At 46.2% G+C, this 12,500-nt stretch overlaps 1 protein-coding gene across 7 annotated transcripts in view; it reads right to left on the reverse strand.

Annotated features, from left to right (window-relative positions):
- sorcs2 (sortilin-related VPS10 domain containing receptor 2) overlaps nt 1–12,500 on the reverse strand; it is a 104,890-nt gene that overhangs the window by 39,895 nt on the left and 52,495 nt on the right. For all 7 annotated transcript variants that reach the window (XM_019858537.1, XM_019858541.1, XM_019858538.1 and 4 more), the window contains one exon: nt 2,209–2,276. In XM_019858537.1, coding sequence (XP_019714096.1) covers nt 2,209–2,276 — 68 coding nt within the window. The remainder of the gene's footprint in view (nt 1–2,208; nt 2,277–12,500) is intronic.

The raw sequence follows: 12,500 nt of genomic DNA on the forward strand, positions 1-12,500 counted from the left end.
TATATATATATACACACACACACACACACACACACACACACACATACATACATACATCTATCTATCCATCCATCATCATACTTTCGATGGCGGTGCGGTTAACCTTTCTTTCCCATTGAGTGTGTCTTGTACAAACACTCCAGTGCACTGACAGACAAGTTGTGGCTTTTACACCTTCCAAAAAAAAAAAAAAAGCCCTCCAACATTAAGCAGTGACACCTTCAGCTTCGGCCCATCCTTGAACCATATCACCCCCCCCCACCCCCGCCGCCTTTCTACTGCACACACACGCATCAGTGCGGTGAGAGTGTGTAAAACAAGTGCCATCAGTGTGTCATACATTCACGGTGCACCCTGGTAACTTAGAATAAACCAGCACAGAAAACACCAGTTTGTGCGCTCTCAATTGCCTTACGGGGAAAAATAAAGGTTCAATGAAATAAATAGGTACTTTCAAATCACTTTGGGTCAGCACAAAAACTGTGAATGTAAATTGGACTTTTGGCTTTAAAGTTGCCTATCCTTATGCTTTATATTATTTTCTTTCTTTTGTAGGGGGCAGTAACTGCGAGTAAAACGTGAAGCATTTTTTTCAAAGAAAAGTGGAGAGAATGGTGTGCCCTGTGGCATATGGATTCTGTGTGTGCGCGTGTGTGTGCGTGTGTGTGTCCAGAAGGACATTTTGATTAGAGGCTGCGTACAGTATGTGTGTTTCATGTTTTATGAAGACTGAGCTCCGAGTTGCTTTCAACCTTCAGCCTCAGGCAACACTGAAATCGCACTTCTGTAACCAGAGCGCGTGTGCGCGCGTCTGTGTGTGTGTGTGTGTGTGTGTGTGTGTGTGTGTGTGTGTGTCCATGTGTGTGTGTGTGCATGTGTGCGCGTGAGAGAGAGTGAGACATACATGCCCGAGGGGGTCAGCAGCATGAGCCTGAAAAAGAGCACCACTTTCTCTCACCCCCCCTGCCCCCCCAACCACTTTCCCTTACTTGCTGCCAAGCTGAGGATTTGCAGCTTTGTAACATCCTTGAGAGCCACATCCATCCTTCCTCCTCCTCCCCCTAAAAAATAAATACATACATAACCATGTGGCTGGCATAGTCTACCGAAACATCTGTGCGGAGTATGGACTGGAAACCCCAAGGTCAAAATGGGAAACACCTCCGAAGGTGGTAGAGAATGACTGAGCGAAGACCCTGTGGGACTTCCAGATACAGACTGACAAGATGGTAATGGCGAACCAACCGGATAGCGTGATCATCGATAAAGGGCAGAGGAAAGCCGTTGTCGTGGATGTAGTGGTCCCAAGTGATGGAAACATCAGAAAGAAGGAACACGAGAAACTCGAGAACCAAGGGCTCAGAGAGGAGCTGGAGAGAGCCTGGAAGGTAAAGGTGACAGTCGTGCCTGTGGTGGTCGGAGCACTCGGGGCAGTGATCCCCAAACTAGATGAGTGGTTGCAGCAGAGTGCTGGGAACAGCAAGGATACTGCGCAGAACCCTCAAGCTTCCTGGCCTCTGGTCGAGGACCCGAGCTGAATGGGGGACGGACACTACCCGAGGGGGGAGACAAGGATTTTTTATTTTATTTTTTATATATACATAGATAGATAGATCGATAGATCGATATACACACATATAATTATCCATGAGTGAATGTGCGTCACCACATCTGCGTAGAACTCCAACAATTAAACTGTCAACACATGTAATGGGAAAATATGCACATAATTCATGTCAGACTTCCAGGGAGAATTGCACTTGTAGCTAATGGGAGGCTCCAGCTTTGAAGCTCTCCAAAAGGGGGAATGGCATGAATTAAGTAGCATCATCAGACACATTTGCTCTCTGGGAAAGTACACACTCACACTCACACTCACACGCACACACACAAAGTTAATTTTAGCTGGTGTCAGTCATGAACCATGTCTGATCTGTTTTCTCTCATGAAATGGGAAGAGAATTAAGTCTCCTCTAATGTACCTGCAAGGTCAGACTCGGCATCGGAGCATCTACGAGGGATTAGACGGAAGGGAGAATTAATATTCCATGAGAAAGTACGCACAAGAATCTCACTGTGAAGTGGTGCTGGCGGGATACTTGTCAACGCGATATAGCCCCCGTCGGCCATGTACAAGTTCCACTGTCGGCAGACGTAGCATGAGGTCATCTGCTGACAGATGGGACGACGGTCAACGTTTTGGCCTACCTCCACAGAGAGCTCTCCAGCACCTTGGTGGAGTCGGCGTGGTAGTACTTGGTCAGAATGAGAATGACCTGCAAGAGGAGAGAGGGAACACAGCACTTTAGTTGGCCAGCATTTGCATTTCAAACCTCTCTGGAAAGCTTCTCGCTCTGTACGGGCTCAAACATCCATTTTTTTCCTTCCCCCCCTCATATGAAACTTTGGTAAGCATCGGGTCAAAAACGTAATTCACTTTATTGGGGATGGGTCAACGCTGTCATGGCTAATGGTTGGTAATGATGCGAATGGGGGATCTTGGGTATGGCCATTATTGCAGGCCATTATTTCCGGTGTCAGAGTGTCACGTGAGGAGCGCGGCCATATATCTTCAATGTTTTCATAAACAGTGAACTCGCTGTGGATACGTTTCAGATTATTGGCTAACACCCGCCCAGTCTCAGTGCCATTTTTAACAGCTCTCAGTAATTTGACATAAAATACCCATATTGAATAAAAAAAAAAATTTAAAAAATTAAAAACTCATGCTGAGTGCTCTCCTTTCAAATCCCATTTTGAGAGGAGAGTAAATGCTGACATGAAAGGCAGGGGGCGAGACAAGCGAGCTTTACTGTTAGAGCTTATTTCATACACAAGGCAACTCAATATGCTTCACACAAGCAAACGCACACACCACCTAAAAGTACTGACAAACAGCTCATGACATTATGAAACATGAAAAAAAACACACACATTGACTACTTAAACAGATTAACAGAAGATTTTAAAACATTTCAAAGTCAGGACATAAAAGTCGGTAAGGAGAGTAAATGCTGACATGAAAGGCAGGGCGAGACAAGCGAGCTTTATCGCTAGAGCTTATTTCCTACACAAGGCAACTCAATGTGCTTCACACAAGCAAACGCACACACCACCTAAAAGTATTGACAAACAGCTCACGACATTATGAAACATGAAAAAAAACACACACATTGACTACTTAAACAGATTAACAGAAGATTTTAAAACATTTCAAAGTCAGGACATAAAAGTCGGTTTCGAACACTACTAACAAATCAATTGAAATCGATTCTCCAGCTGACTGGGAGCCAGTGTCAGGAACAAACATGGAGAGAAAATATAAAGACAATAAACGCCCAATATATATCATAAACAAGGGCCGGAACGATGAATCGAATCGCTGTTTGACAAACAGCTCACGACATTATGAAACATGAAAAAAACACACACATTGACTACTTTAAACACATTAACAGAATACTTTAAAACATTTCAAAGTCAGGACATAAAAGTCGGTTTCGAACACTACGAACAAATCATATCATATATCAACAAACATTGAGAGAAAAAAAATGACAATAAATACCCAATATATATAATAAACAAGGGCCGGAACGATGAATCGAATCGCTGTAATTCAATTACACACAGACTGTCAGCCAAGCCTACGCCGCCACGCGCTGACACCCATATCACTCACCAGGCCAAGCCTTTTAAAGCAATACACAAAATCACGGTTGCTATAGTAAAACTTGAAGATGGCGACCCCTAGAGAACAGAATAATATCGACAACTCTAATGCACATCTGATTGTGTTGAGTAATTCCGAATATTGTTACAATACTTTATTTGAAAAAAATACAAGCTCACCCGAATATACACGTGTTTGAAAATAGGGAGTCACTTTTCAATCCCCCTTGTCTCATCATTATATTTTCATGAATAAAACATGGCGGTCCACGGCACAACTCGACCCCCGCGCGACTTCGCCCGGTCAGGCCGCTCTTTCAAATCGCTTCGCATTTTGACAGCGATGGGATTTGCACTGTCCTGTTGTAAAGAGTGGCACGGGGTCAGATAGCACGGAGCGCCCCGAGGTTTGAGTGACGGGATGTGTTGATGTGCAAGGCAAAAGCGGCGCAGGCCGCCTGCGTCCAGGGCCTTTTGTGCATCAAGTGTACAGGGAGGCTGCCTGATTCATGAAACGTGTTTTTATTTTGAAACAATACTTGGCCCCAGAGTCCATCGTAAGGCTCGTGTGAAGCAGCCCAGAGTCAAGATGCCGAGTCGTTCACATTTCAAGATGCACTTATTTTGGTTTTGATTTGGTAGGAATGGGTAAAAACGACTTCATTCATTTCAATGAAGGGAAAACTCATCTTTTAATGGAGATCATCGAGTTCTGCTCGACTGTAATTGAGTGACCGCGACATCCTCCCCTGTGGCTTTTTTTTTGTTTGTCTGCCACGGCGGAGAAGGAGTTCAGTGACTTTTATCGGGACGGTCAGGACCTTGGAGTGACTCCCCTGCGGGACGCACAAGAGAGTCCATTGAGAGCGGAGATCACGGCCAGGCGACGACAATATGCCGCCTGTCCCGGGGACATTTGCCATCGCTTGTGCACTGACGAGGAAACGGACGGAAGGAAGCGTATGAAAGGAGACAAGTTGCTTGCTGGGCTCTGAGAGGAAGAATGTGGTCATTCATTTAGGGGAAGGGAAAAAAAAAAAAAACAGACCACACACAAACCCCTAATGGCAGTCTGGAATAAAAGAGGTCAAAACGTTTTGGGAATTGCAGATAAAATTGTCCGCGTGAACATTTCAGGCCACTTTTCTACGTGTGCATACACCCTCACGCCACTCCCCGGCTGAAGTTTACTGTCAAACTAAAGAGAAAGCAAAGACAACGCCTGCTAGCTTAATGCTAATAGCATCGATATAATGCTACAGATGTTAGAAAACAAATAGTGGCGCAACACATGTAGACAATAGATTCGACACAGATCTGATTGTCCGGATTGGATCCACGGATATTTCGCGTCTTCAGTGTTCGGTTGTCATGTCATCATTTGCCCATCAAGCAGTGATGTCACTGATCAGTTCCGCAAATAAGGAAATAAACAAGTGGTATTGGTGGATAAATTGTCCCATCTTCATATCGCCTCAGTGATCAGTTATCATTTTTTTCGTTAAACCTGCTGAGCTCAACTCCAAAATCCAAAAGCCTGATATATTGACAGACATGTATTCTTTATCCTGCGTGAAGAATGATGATCATATCTGCATTTTACCTCCGCTCAGTTGTAACTGTTTCCTTATGTGCCTGTACAGTATTGAATTGCTATACTGCCTCCAAGTGGCCAAAGTGTGCACACCAGACTGAGCTGTACACTTTGTGTTGAAATGAGGCAAAAAAAAAGGGGTGGGGGGGCAAAACGGCTGAATTATTTACATTCTATTTCATTATGCTATTACTTCATGTTTTTATTAAATAATACAGGAACTGGATACATTGTTGGTTAGTGCAGATCATTTCCTGATCACCCAACTAACAATTGCCAATGTACCTTGGCAGAAACACACACACACACACACACACACACACACACACACACACACACACACACACACACACACACACACACACACACACACCACAAAAGCATCAACTTGGCCAAAATAAATTGCACCATTCGTCCAACTATTCCCAATTACATCCATTGGGTGGCCGGTCACCATCCAGTAAATCTGGCGCATGCTCTTTAATCGGAGGGCGTCCTCTGACCCGCACGCTCGTTACCATTTTAACGGCGCGTTGAGATTGCCACCATTCATTAAAGGGCTCGGCCAAAGGGGAGAGGAGGGCAATTACACGCACCTCCGCCTCCGCTCGCCTCAACAGACCTCCACCGGGCCGGACGGCAGAGCAGCACCGCTCTTTGTTAGCCTTCAGATTTATCGGCATGCAGCATCCAACGACAATATATGATCCGAACTCGCTCCTGATAGCAGAGCACATGCATGCTCCCCTTATTGCCTATAATTGCAGGGCGCATCCGCATCGGGCTATCTTTAGAGAGCCCAAAAGCGTATCATCAACGCTCGAAAAAGCGCAGCCTCAAAAAGGGAAAAAGACAGTTAAGCACGCAAAGGCACGCGGCGTTGTGCGGGGAGAGGGAGCGCAAGGAACCCGCGGAGATGGACTCGTTCGCTCTCCAGCAACTAATTGGACCGACAAGAGCGAGCCAACCGAGCTGCTTAGAAGTGAGATCATCTACTGGCGCGAGTCGGAGGCCTTCGGGAGGAGATGCGGGACACGGCGGGAGACGGGGGAGGGAGAAACGGCCGCGAGAGCCGGGGAACAAAGAGACAAAGGAAGAGCTGGAAGCGGCGGCGCGACGACGCGGTCCAGGGACGATGAGAGCGGGAAATTGGAAGTGCGAAGGCGTGAATCGATGGAGCGCGGGGGCTGAGCCTTCTGGCACTTCCAACCTGTTTATTGATCCCAGCAGCTTACATGGACAAGGCTTCCAACGCAACTTAATCCAGCTCCGAGCCGTCGGTGTTTGCTTATCACGTTAGCGGAGTTGACGACGGCTCACGTCGGGCTGCCACACCTTTGCTAAAATACAATACAATACATCCAGATTTATGTAGCGCTTTCACAACAGTGACAGCTTTACGAAACACTTAACATAAAGTAAAACATTAAACACAACACAAAACATGAAAACATGGCCAGTTGTGCAATCTTAACCCACTTTTCCCTCATACGCTTTGTTGTTTGAAGGCGGTTTAGATGAAAGAGGAGAGAATCAAAGTGTCCTTTCACCAGTGGATCAGAGACGTCATGCTCAAAATGTGCACACGTCGGCTACAAGCTAAGTTTGAAAGCAAACAAGAAGCTGTCACATCCATTGACGAAAAAAAGAGATTGGTTCACTTCTCCTGTCCCATGTCAATCCGCTTCAATTCCAAGCGGCGACTCTCAGTTCCAAATACTCTCAGTTCCTTTCTCATCATCCTCACCTTAAGCAGCCATCCATCCAGCCGCACCAACGCAGACTGTCCAACAGTGCCGACATCTCCGCCGAACAAAACGGGGCTGTGAAAAATGCTGCCCATTCCAGGTGCAAAAAACACAAGCGCCCCGGGGCTGTCCAGCACCGACAGTCAAATGGCGCCGACATTCCTCCCAATCAAAATCAGTGCCGGCACACGCGTGCTGCCGAGAAGGCGCAACCACCAAGCACAGATTCTTCTGGCCAAAAAAATGCTGAAAACCGTACACATCGGGTCCACGCGACGTAACAACAAACACCATGTGATAAAACAAAGACAGAAAAGGTTACAACCTGACGTGACCTTGTAAATAAGGCCCTGGTCCCCACATTAAGATTTTTCCAATTTTAAAAGATTTTTGTGACAGATGCCGGTAGCGAGTCAAAGTAAGGCGTTACTCTTCAACCTCCATTTTTAGAGAAACGTTTACACCACATGAAAAGTACCAATGGAGGAAGGACAGAGACTCGTGTTTGGAAGCAGGGAATCCAGTCACTATTTTCAGAAATTATTACGCTACGTTGCAAACTGTGTGCCGGTGACAAAGTGTTATCTAGCTTCAAAAACCCGACCGGTCTGTCAGCATCTGTTGAAGGTAACCAAGTAACTTGAAGTCTTTGCTTTGTTAACGTTGTTTCTTTTAGAAGTAAGTAATCGGTCATGTCACGACGTCTCTTTGAAAGTCAGGTCATCAGTAAACAGTGATTTTTTTTTCAAGCCGCCACGCTTAAAGACAAAAGACAAAAAGCAAATGAAGCATTGCGGTTTTGTGTGCGGTCTGCTCCGATTATCTCAACACAGGGCAGCACACACAGACCGATTCTGCACAAACAGCTTGCCGGAATCCAGTCTTCCGAGGCAGAGTTCTCGCATGATCACGTGTGATGGCGATGTCAGCAAGAAAAGACTTCCTTTGGAAAATATTTCCTGACGTCTGGGGAAAACACATTTACACAAAGGAAAAAAAAAGGTAGCACTTGATTACCAAGACAAATCCATTCTTAACACACCTCAGACAAAAGGATCATCTTCGAAGACAATTTTAAAAGAAATAAAATACAGTAGTCGGGCATTTGACGTCCTTGGTGAGGGAAGGGTAAAATCTGGACAAAAACAGCCCACTTGTCTTGATGTGCGCAGCAGGCCTAAGTCTGAAAAAAAATTACTTGAGTAACTTGATCACAAAAAAATTAACCCCAAAATAAATAAACAAATAAAACTGTGCAGGAATTAGACTCATTTTACTGCATAAAAGATAAGAGAAAATTGGGGCTAATTTCACACCTCAAAAGGAGATAGCGTGCTGCGTCTACCACGGTTATTATAGTTTGGGATTTTTTTTTTTTCATTGGAGTATCTATTAGGTGTTGACTCTTTTTTTTTTTAGAGCAGGTCTGGTAAATTGTTTTTTTCAGTTCTAGTATTAAATTTACATTCGTCCACTAGCTTCTATGGCTAAACCGCACTCAAAACGCAGGCTAGCTAATGGTTCGCCAGTTAACGGCCAGCCGCTAACACACTCTCATCTGCTGACACCCACGTCACTCACCGGGCCGGGCCGCGCCTGTGATAGACACACCCCTTCAAAGTCACGAGTGACGCTACAATAACGCTACACGAATAACGACGACGCCTCACGCTAACATTGCCGCGTCTTGAATTAAGTGCCTTATTTTGTTTATCGAACAATTCCTTCGCAGCTCGGGCTCCGTTCCCACCGTGGACACAGCTGGTGGGGGCGAGCTGAACAGCTGTTGCCGTCTCATTAACATAATCCCTATCCTCTGCATTTCGTCAATGCCCCCGCATTTTCCCATGATCACTCCGGGGCAATTTATTTTTTTTGGTTGTTGCCCGCTCATAAATAGCCAGCTGGTACGTTTCGCCATTCATATTTCTCTCGGTGCCGCTGACGACAAAAACAAACAGTCTTTCCTGCTGCAACTGTGTCAACAGGAGTTGAAGATGACTTGACTAAGTGGCACGGCGTTTAATAAGTGTTGACTGAAAACACAGTGGGAACACTCCCGGGGTCTAATTTGGGCAAATGCGTTTCAGGAGATGTTCTAATTACCCAAAAAGTGGATACATTATTTATCCGTGTTCGTGATACATCGGCCCCATTGCCGTCCTCAACGGCTCGGGTTCAAAAACAGTTTATCCTCAATATGGGTGTGTTCAAGCAAAGAAAAGCCTTGGTAAAGTTTTGGCGTGGACGCAAGATTTCAAAAATGGATCGTTGAAGGGACGGCCCGGTGGGCGAGTGGTTTGTGCATTGACCTCACAGTGCAGAGGTACCGGGTTCGGTTCCAGCTCCGGCCTTCCTGTGTGGAGTTTACTACTGCCCGAGTTTACTACTGCCCGAAGACGGCTAGGATAAGCTCCAGCACGCCCACGACCCTTGAAAGCGGATTGGAAAATGGATGGATGGATGGATTCTTCAAGACATTATTCATTTGCGCATGACCGCCCCCTACAGGACTGCAACAGAATGGCGTATTCCCCAGCTCCAGCGCGCTTCACCTTCAGATGACGAGCACGTTTTGCGATACGATCGTAGCAGACGAACGCAAGCCCGCGTGAAAGGGGTGCCCACTGTCGTATCAGTCCGGCTGAACGTGTGATGACTTTAATTACGGCGAGCCCGACGGGCAACAAGCTTGTTAGCGGCACCATTGCGGTCACTGCACAGAGATGCGCTCACGTCCAGCCAAAGTGAGCGGCGCCATTACTTCGCCAACGCAGAGAGAAGAGTGGGCGCGTAAATACATTAGGCCAAAGTAAATGGCACATCAACGCGCCTCATTTACTTGTTGGCCGCGACGCTTCATTTCATCAAGTCTTTTAACGGGGAAGCGTGCCAAAAATTCGAGGGCAAAGATTTCTTCGGGCTCGAGACGAGGGAACTCCCACTCTTCTCACGTCTGAGAATTGACGCATTTCTTGTTGCGAGCACGACGGCACAGATTTCAAAGCGCCCGCGCACGCTTCCTAGCAAGTGCGCGCTTTCGGTCGTGCGCCGCGGTCCGCCCGCAACACGCCTGCAAATCCATCCCAAGCGTTTTCCCGTTGCTCTCGCTGCCTCTTCGGATCGCCCGACCTGGGCCGGGGGGCCACCCAAGCTATAGGATGAGGTCAGAATAAAGTAAGTCCAAATAAGCCTCTGAAGCAGCTCGGATCTTTTGAGCCAGCGCGAGATGCAAATGTGCTCTGACACATGGCCGAGCGGGCCCGTCCGTCAACCCTGCGTGGAAAAAAAAAAAAGAGCACCTCCTCGGCAGCGACTGAATGGGCTTCCAGACCTTGCAGCCTTTGTTGGAGGGCCTCGTCCGGGAACTAAATACGGTGCCGCATCATTAAGCAAACCATATGGAGGGCGCCGTCAACGCAGAACCGTGCGCCGGCGGGGAAACCTGCTGCCGCAGGAGAAGCCGGATTTGCACCGGCGGGAATGTGCCATCTTGGCCAGCTTTCGGCAACGAAAGCAACAGCATGTGAGCGTGTCAGCGTCGGAAAAAAATCATGCTGACCGTACGTGAGCAACGTGGGTGACTCAAGCCCGACGCATACCGAAAAACTGCAACCCTCCACACACTGTAGCGACCAAACAAGATGGGAGTTTTTTTTTTAGGCTGTTGCTGATTCTGATTTTGGACAGGAAAAAAAAATAAGCATTAACGATTAATCGGATGATTAATTAAGAACACCAGCTTTAGTGTAAACTTGTGACAGCCAATGTCAACTTCCATTGCTTATAAAAAATACGATTCACTTTGTGTTGAATGGCGAGCCCAGAGAACGACCTTATGAACACATTTCATAAAAACTATTTTCAGAATAAAAGGTCAAAATGGACGGATAATGAAGCCGCTGTGACTTGTGTACAACTGCTGTGCGTGGTTAGAGTACATCAAGATAAAAACAATCGCGAAAACATCTGCCATTTGGTTGATTATTTTGGACGATGTTTGAAGGGCCATCATCGGACGATTTAATCAGATGGCTGATTAATCGATTGGGCCCTGGTATACTGCGCTGTATTTTTCTCCCCCCGTCAAACCATAAAAACAGGGTGTGATTGTTCAGGATGAAATGAATTGCCACAAAGAGAAAACGGATGACAATAAAGGAAAGAGCGAGAGATTTCGAGAGGATCCGCCGACAACACTTGTACAGACAGAGACTCCCCACGCTTAGGTTTCTATATTATGACTGGACAACAGTAGAACCTTGGTTTTCATTTCCTGATTTTTTTCTCCAGATCTCTTTTTTTCCTCTTGAATTTTATCTGGTTTTCACACCCAAAAACTGCATAACTAAGCCATTAATTTTGGAAATTAAACATGCCTTCATCTGAAATAAGTTGTGTATAAAGGCTTGAAGAGACAGCGAGCATTTCTGAACAATTGAAAGCGATCGCCTCCCGGTCTGCTCTGCGACACTCAGGCAACGGCTACCAATCAAAAGGCAGACCTTCAAAATAAAAGCATGGAGTCAAACAACAGCTCGATGGCTTCTTTTGTCCCGGTTCCTTCTTTGTTGGTTTTAGAAGTGACTTCCGATTGCGGATGGTGTAATACAGAAACGAAAGAAAAATGACGCCTGACTTTGTGCAACGTGTTTTAAGGCCGGCTCCAAATGTTGTGTGTGTGTGTGTGTGTGTGTGTGTGTATGGGCTTCCAGACCTTGCAGCCTTTGTTGGAGGGCCTCGTCCGGGAACTAAATACGGTGCCGCATCATTAAGCAAACCATATGGAGGGCGCCGTCAACGCAGGCGAACCATGCGGCCGCTGGGAAAACTGCTGCCGCAGGAGAAGCCGGATTTGGACCAGCGGGAATGTGCCATCTTGGCCAGCTTTCGGCAACGAAAGCAACAGCATGTGAACGTGTCAGCGTCGGAAAAAAATCATGCTGACCGTACGTGAGCAACGTGGGTGACTCAAGCCCGACGCATACCGAAAAACTGCAACCCTCCACACACTGTAGCGACCAAACAAGATGGGAGTTTTTTTTTTAGGCTGTTGCTGATTCTGATTTTGGACAGGAAAAAAAAATACGCATTAACGATTAATCGGACGATTAATTAATAACACCAGCTTTAGTGTAAATTTGTGACAGCCAATGTCAACTTCCATTGCTTGTAAAAAATACGATTCACTTTGTGTTGAATGGCGAGCCCAGAGAACGACCTTATGAACACATTTCATAAAAACTATTTTCAGAATAAAAGGTCAAAATGAACGGATAATGAAACCGCTGTGACTTGTGTACAACTGCTGTACATGGTTAGAGTACATCAATGTAAAAACAATCGCAAAAACATCTGCCATTTGGTTGATTATTTTGGACGATGTTTGAAGGGCCATCATCGGACGATTTAATCAGATGGCTGATTAATCGGTTGGGCCCTGGTGTACTGCGCTCTATTTTTCTCCCCCCGTCAAACCATAAAAA

The sequence above is a fragment of the Hippocampus comes genome, unplaced genomic scaffold, assembly GCF_001891065.2.
Source record: "Hippocampus comes isolate QL1 unplaced genomic scaffold, H_comes_QL1_v1.1 scaffold48, whole genome shotgun sequence".
NCBI lineage: Eukaryota > Metazoa > Chordata > Actinopteri > Syngnathiformes > Syngnathidae > Hippocampus > Hippocampus comes.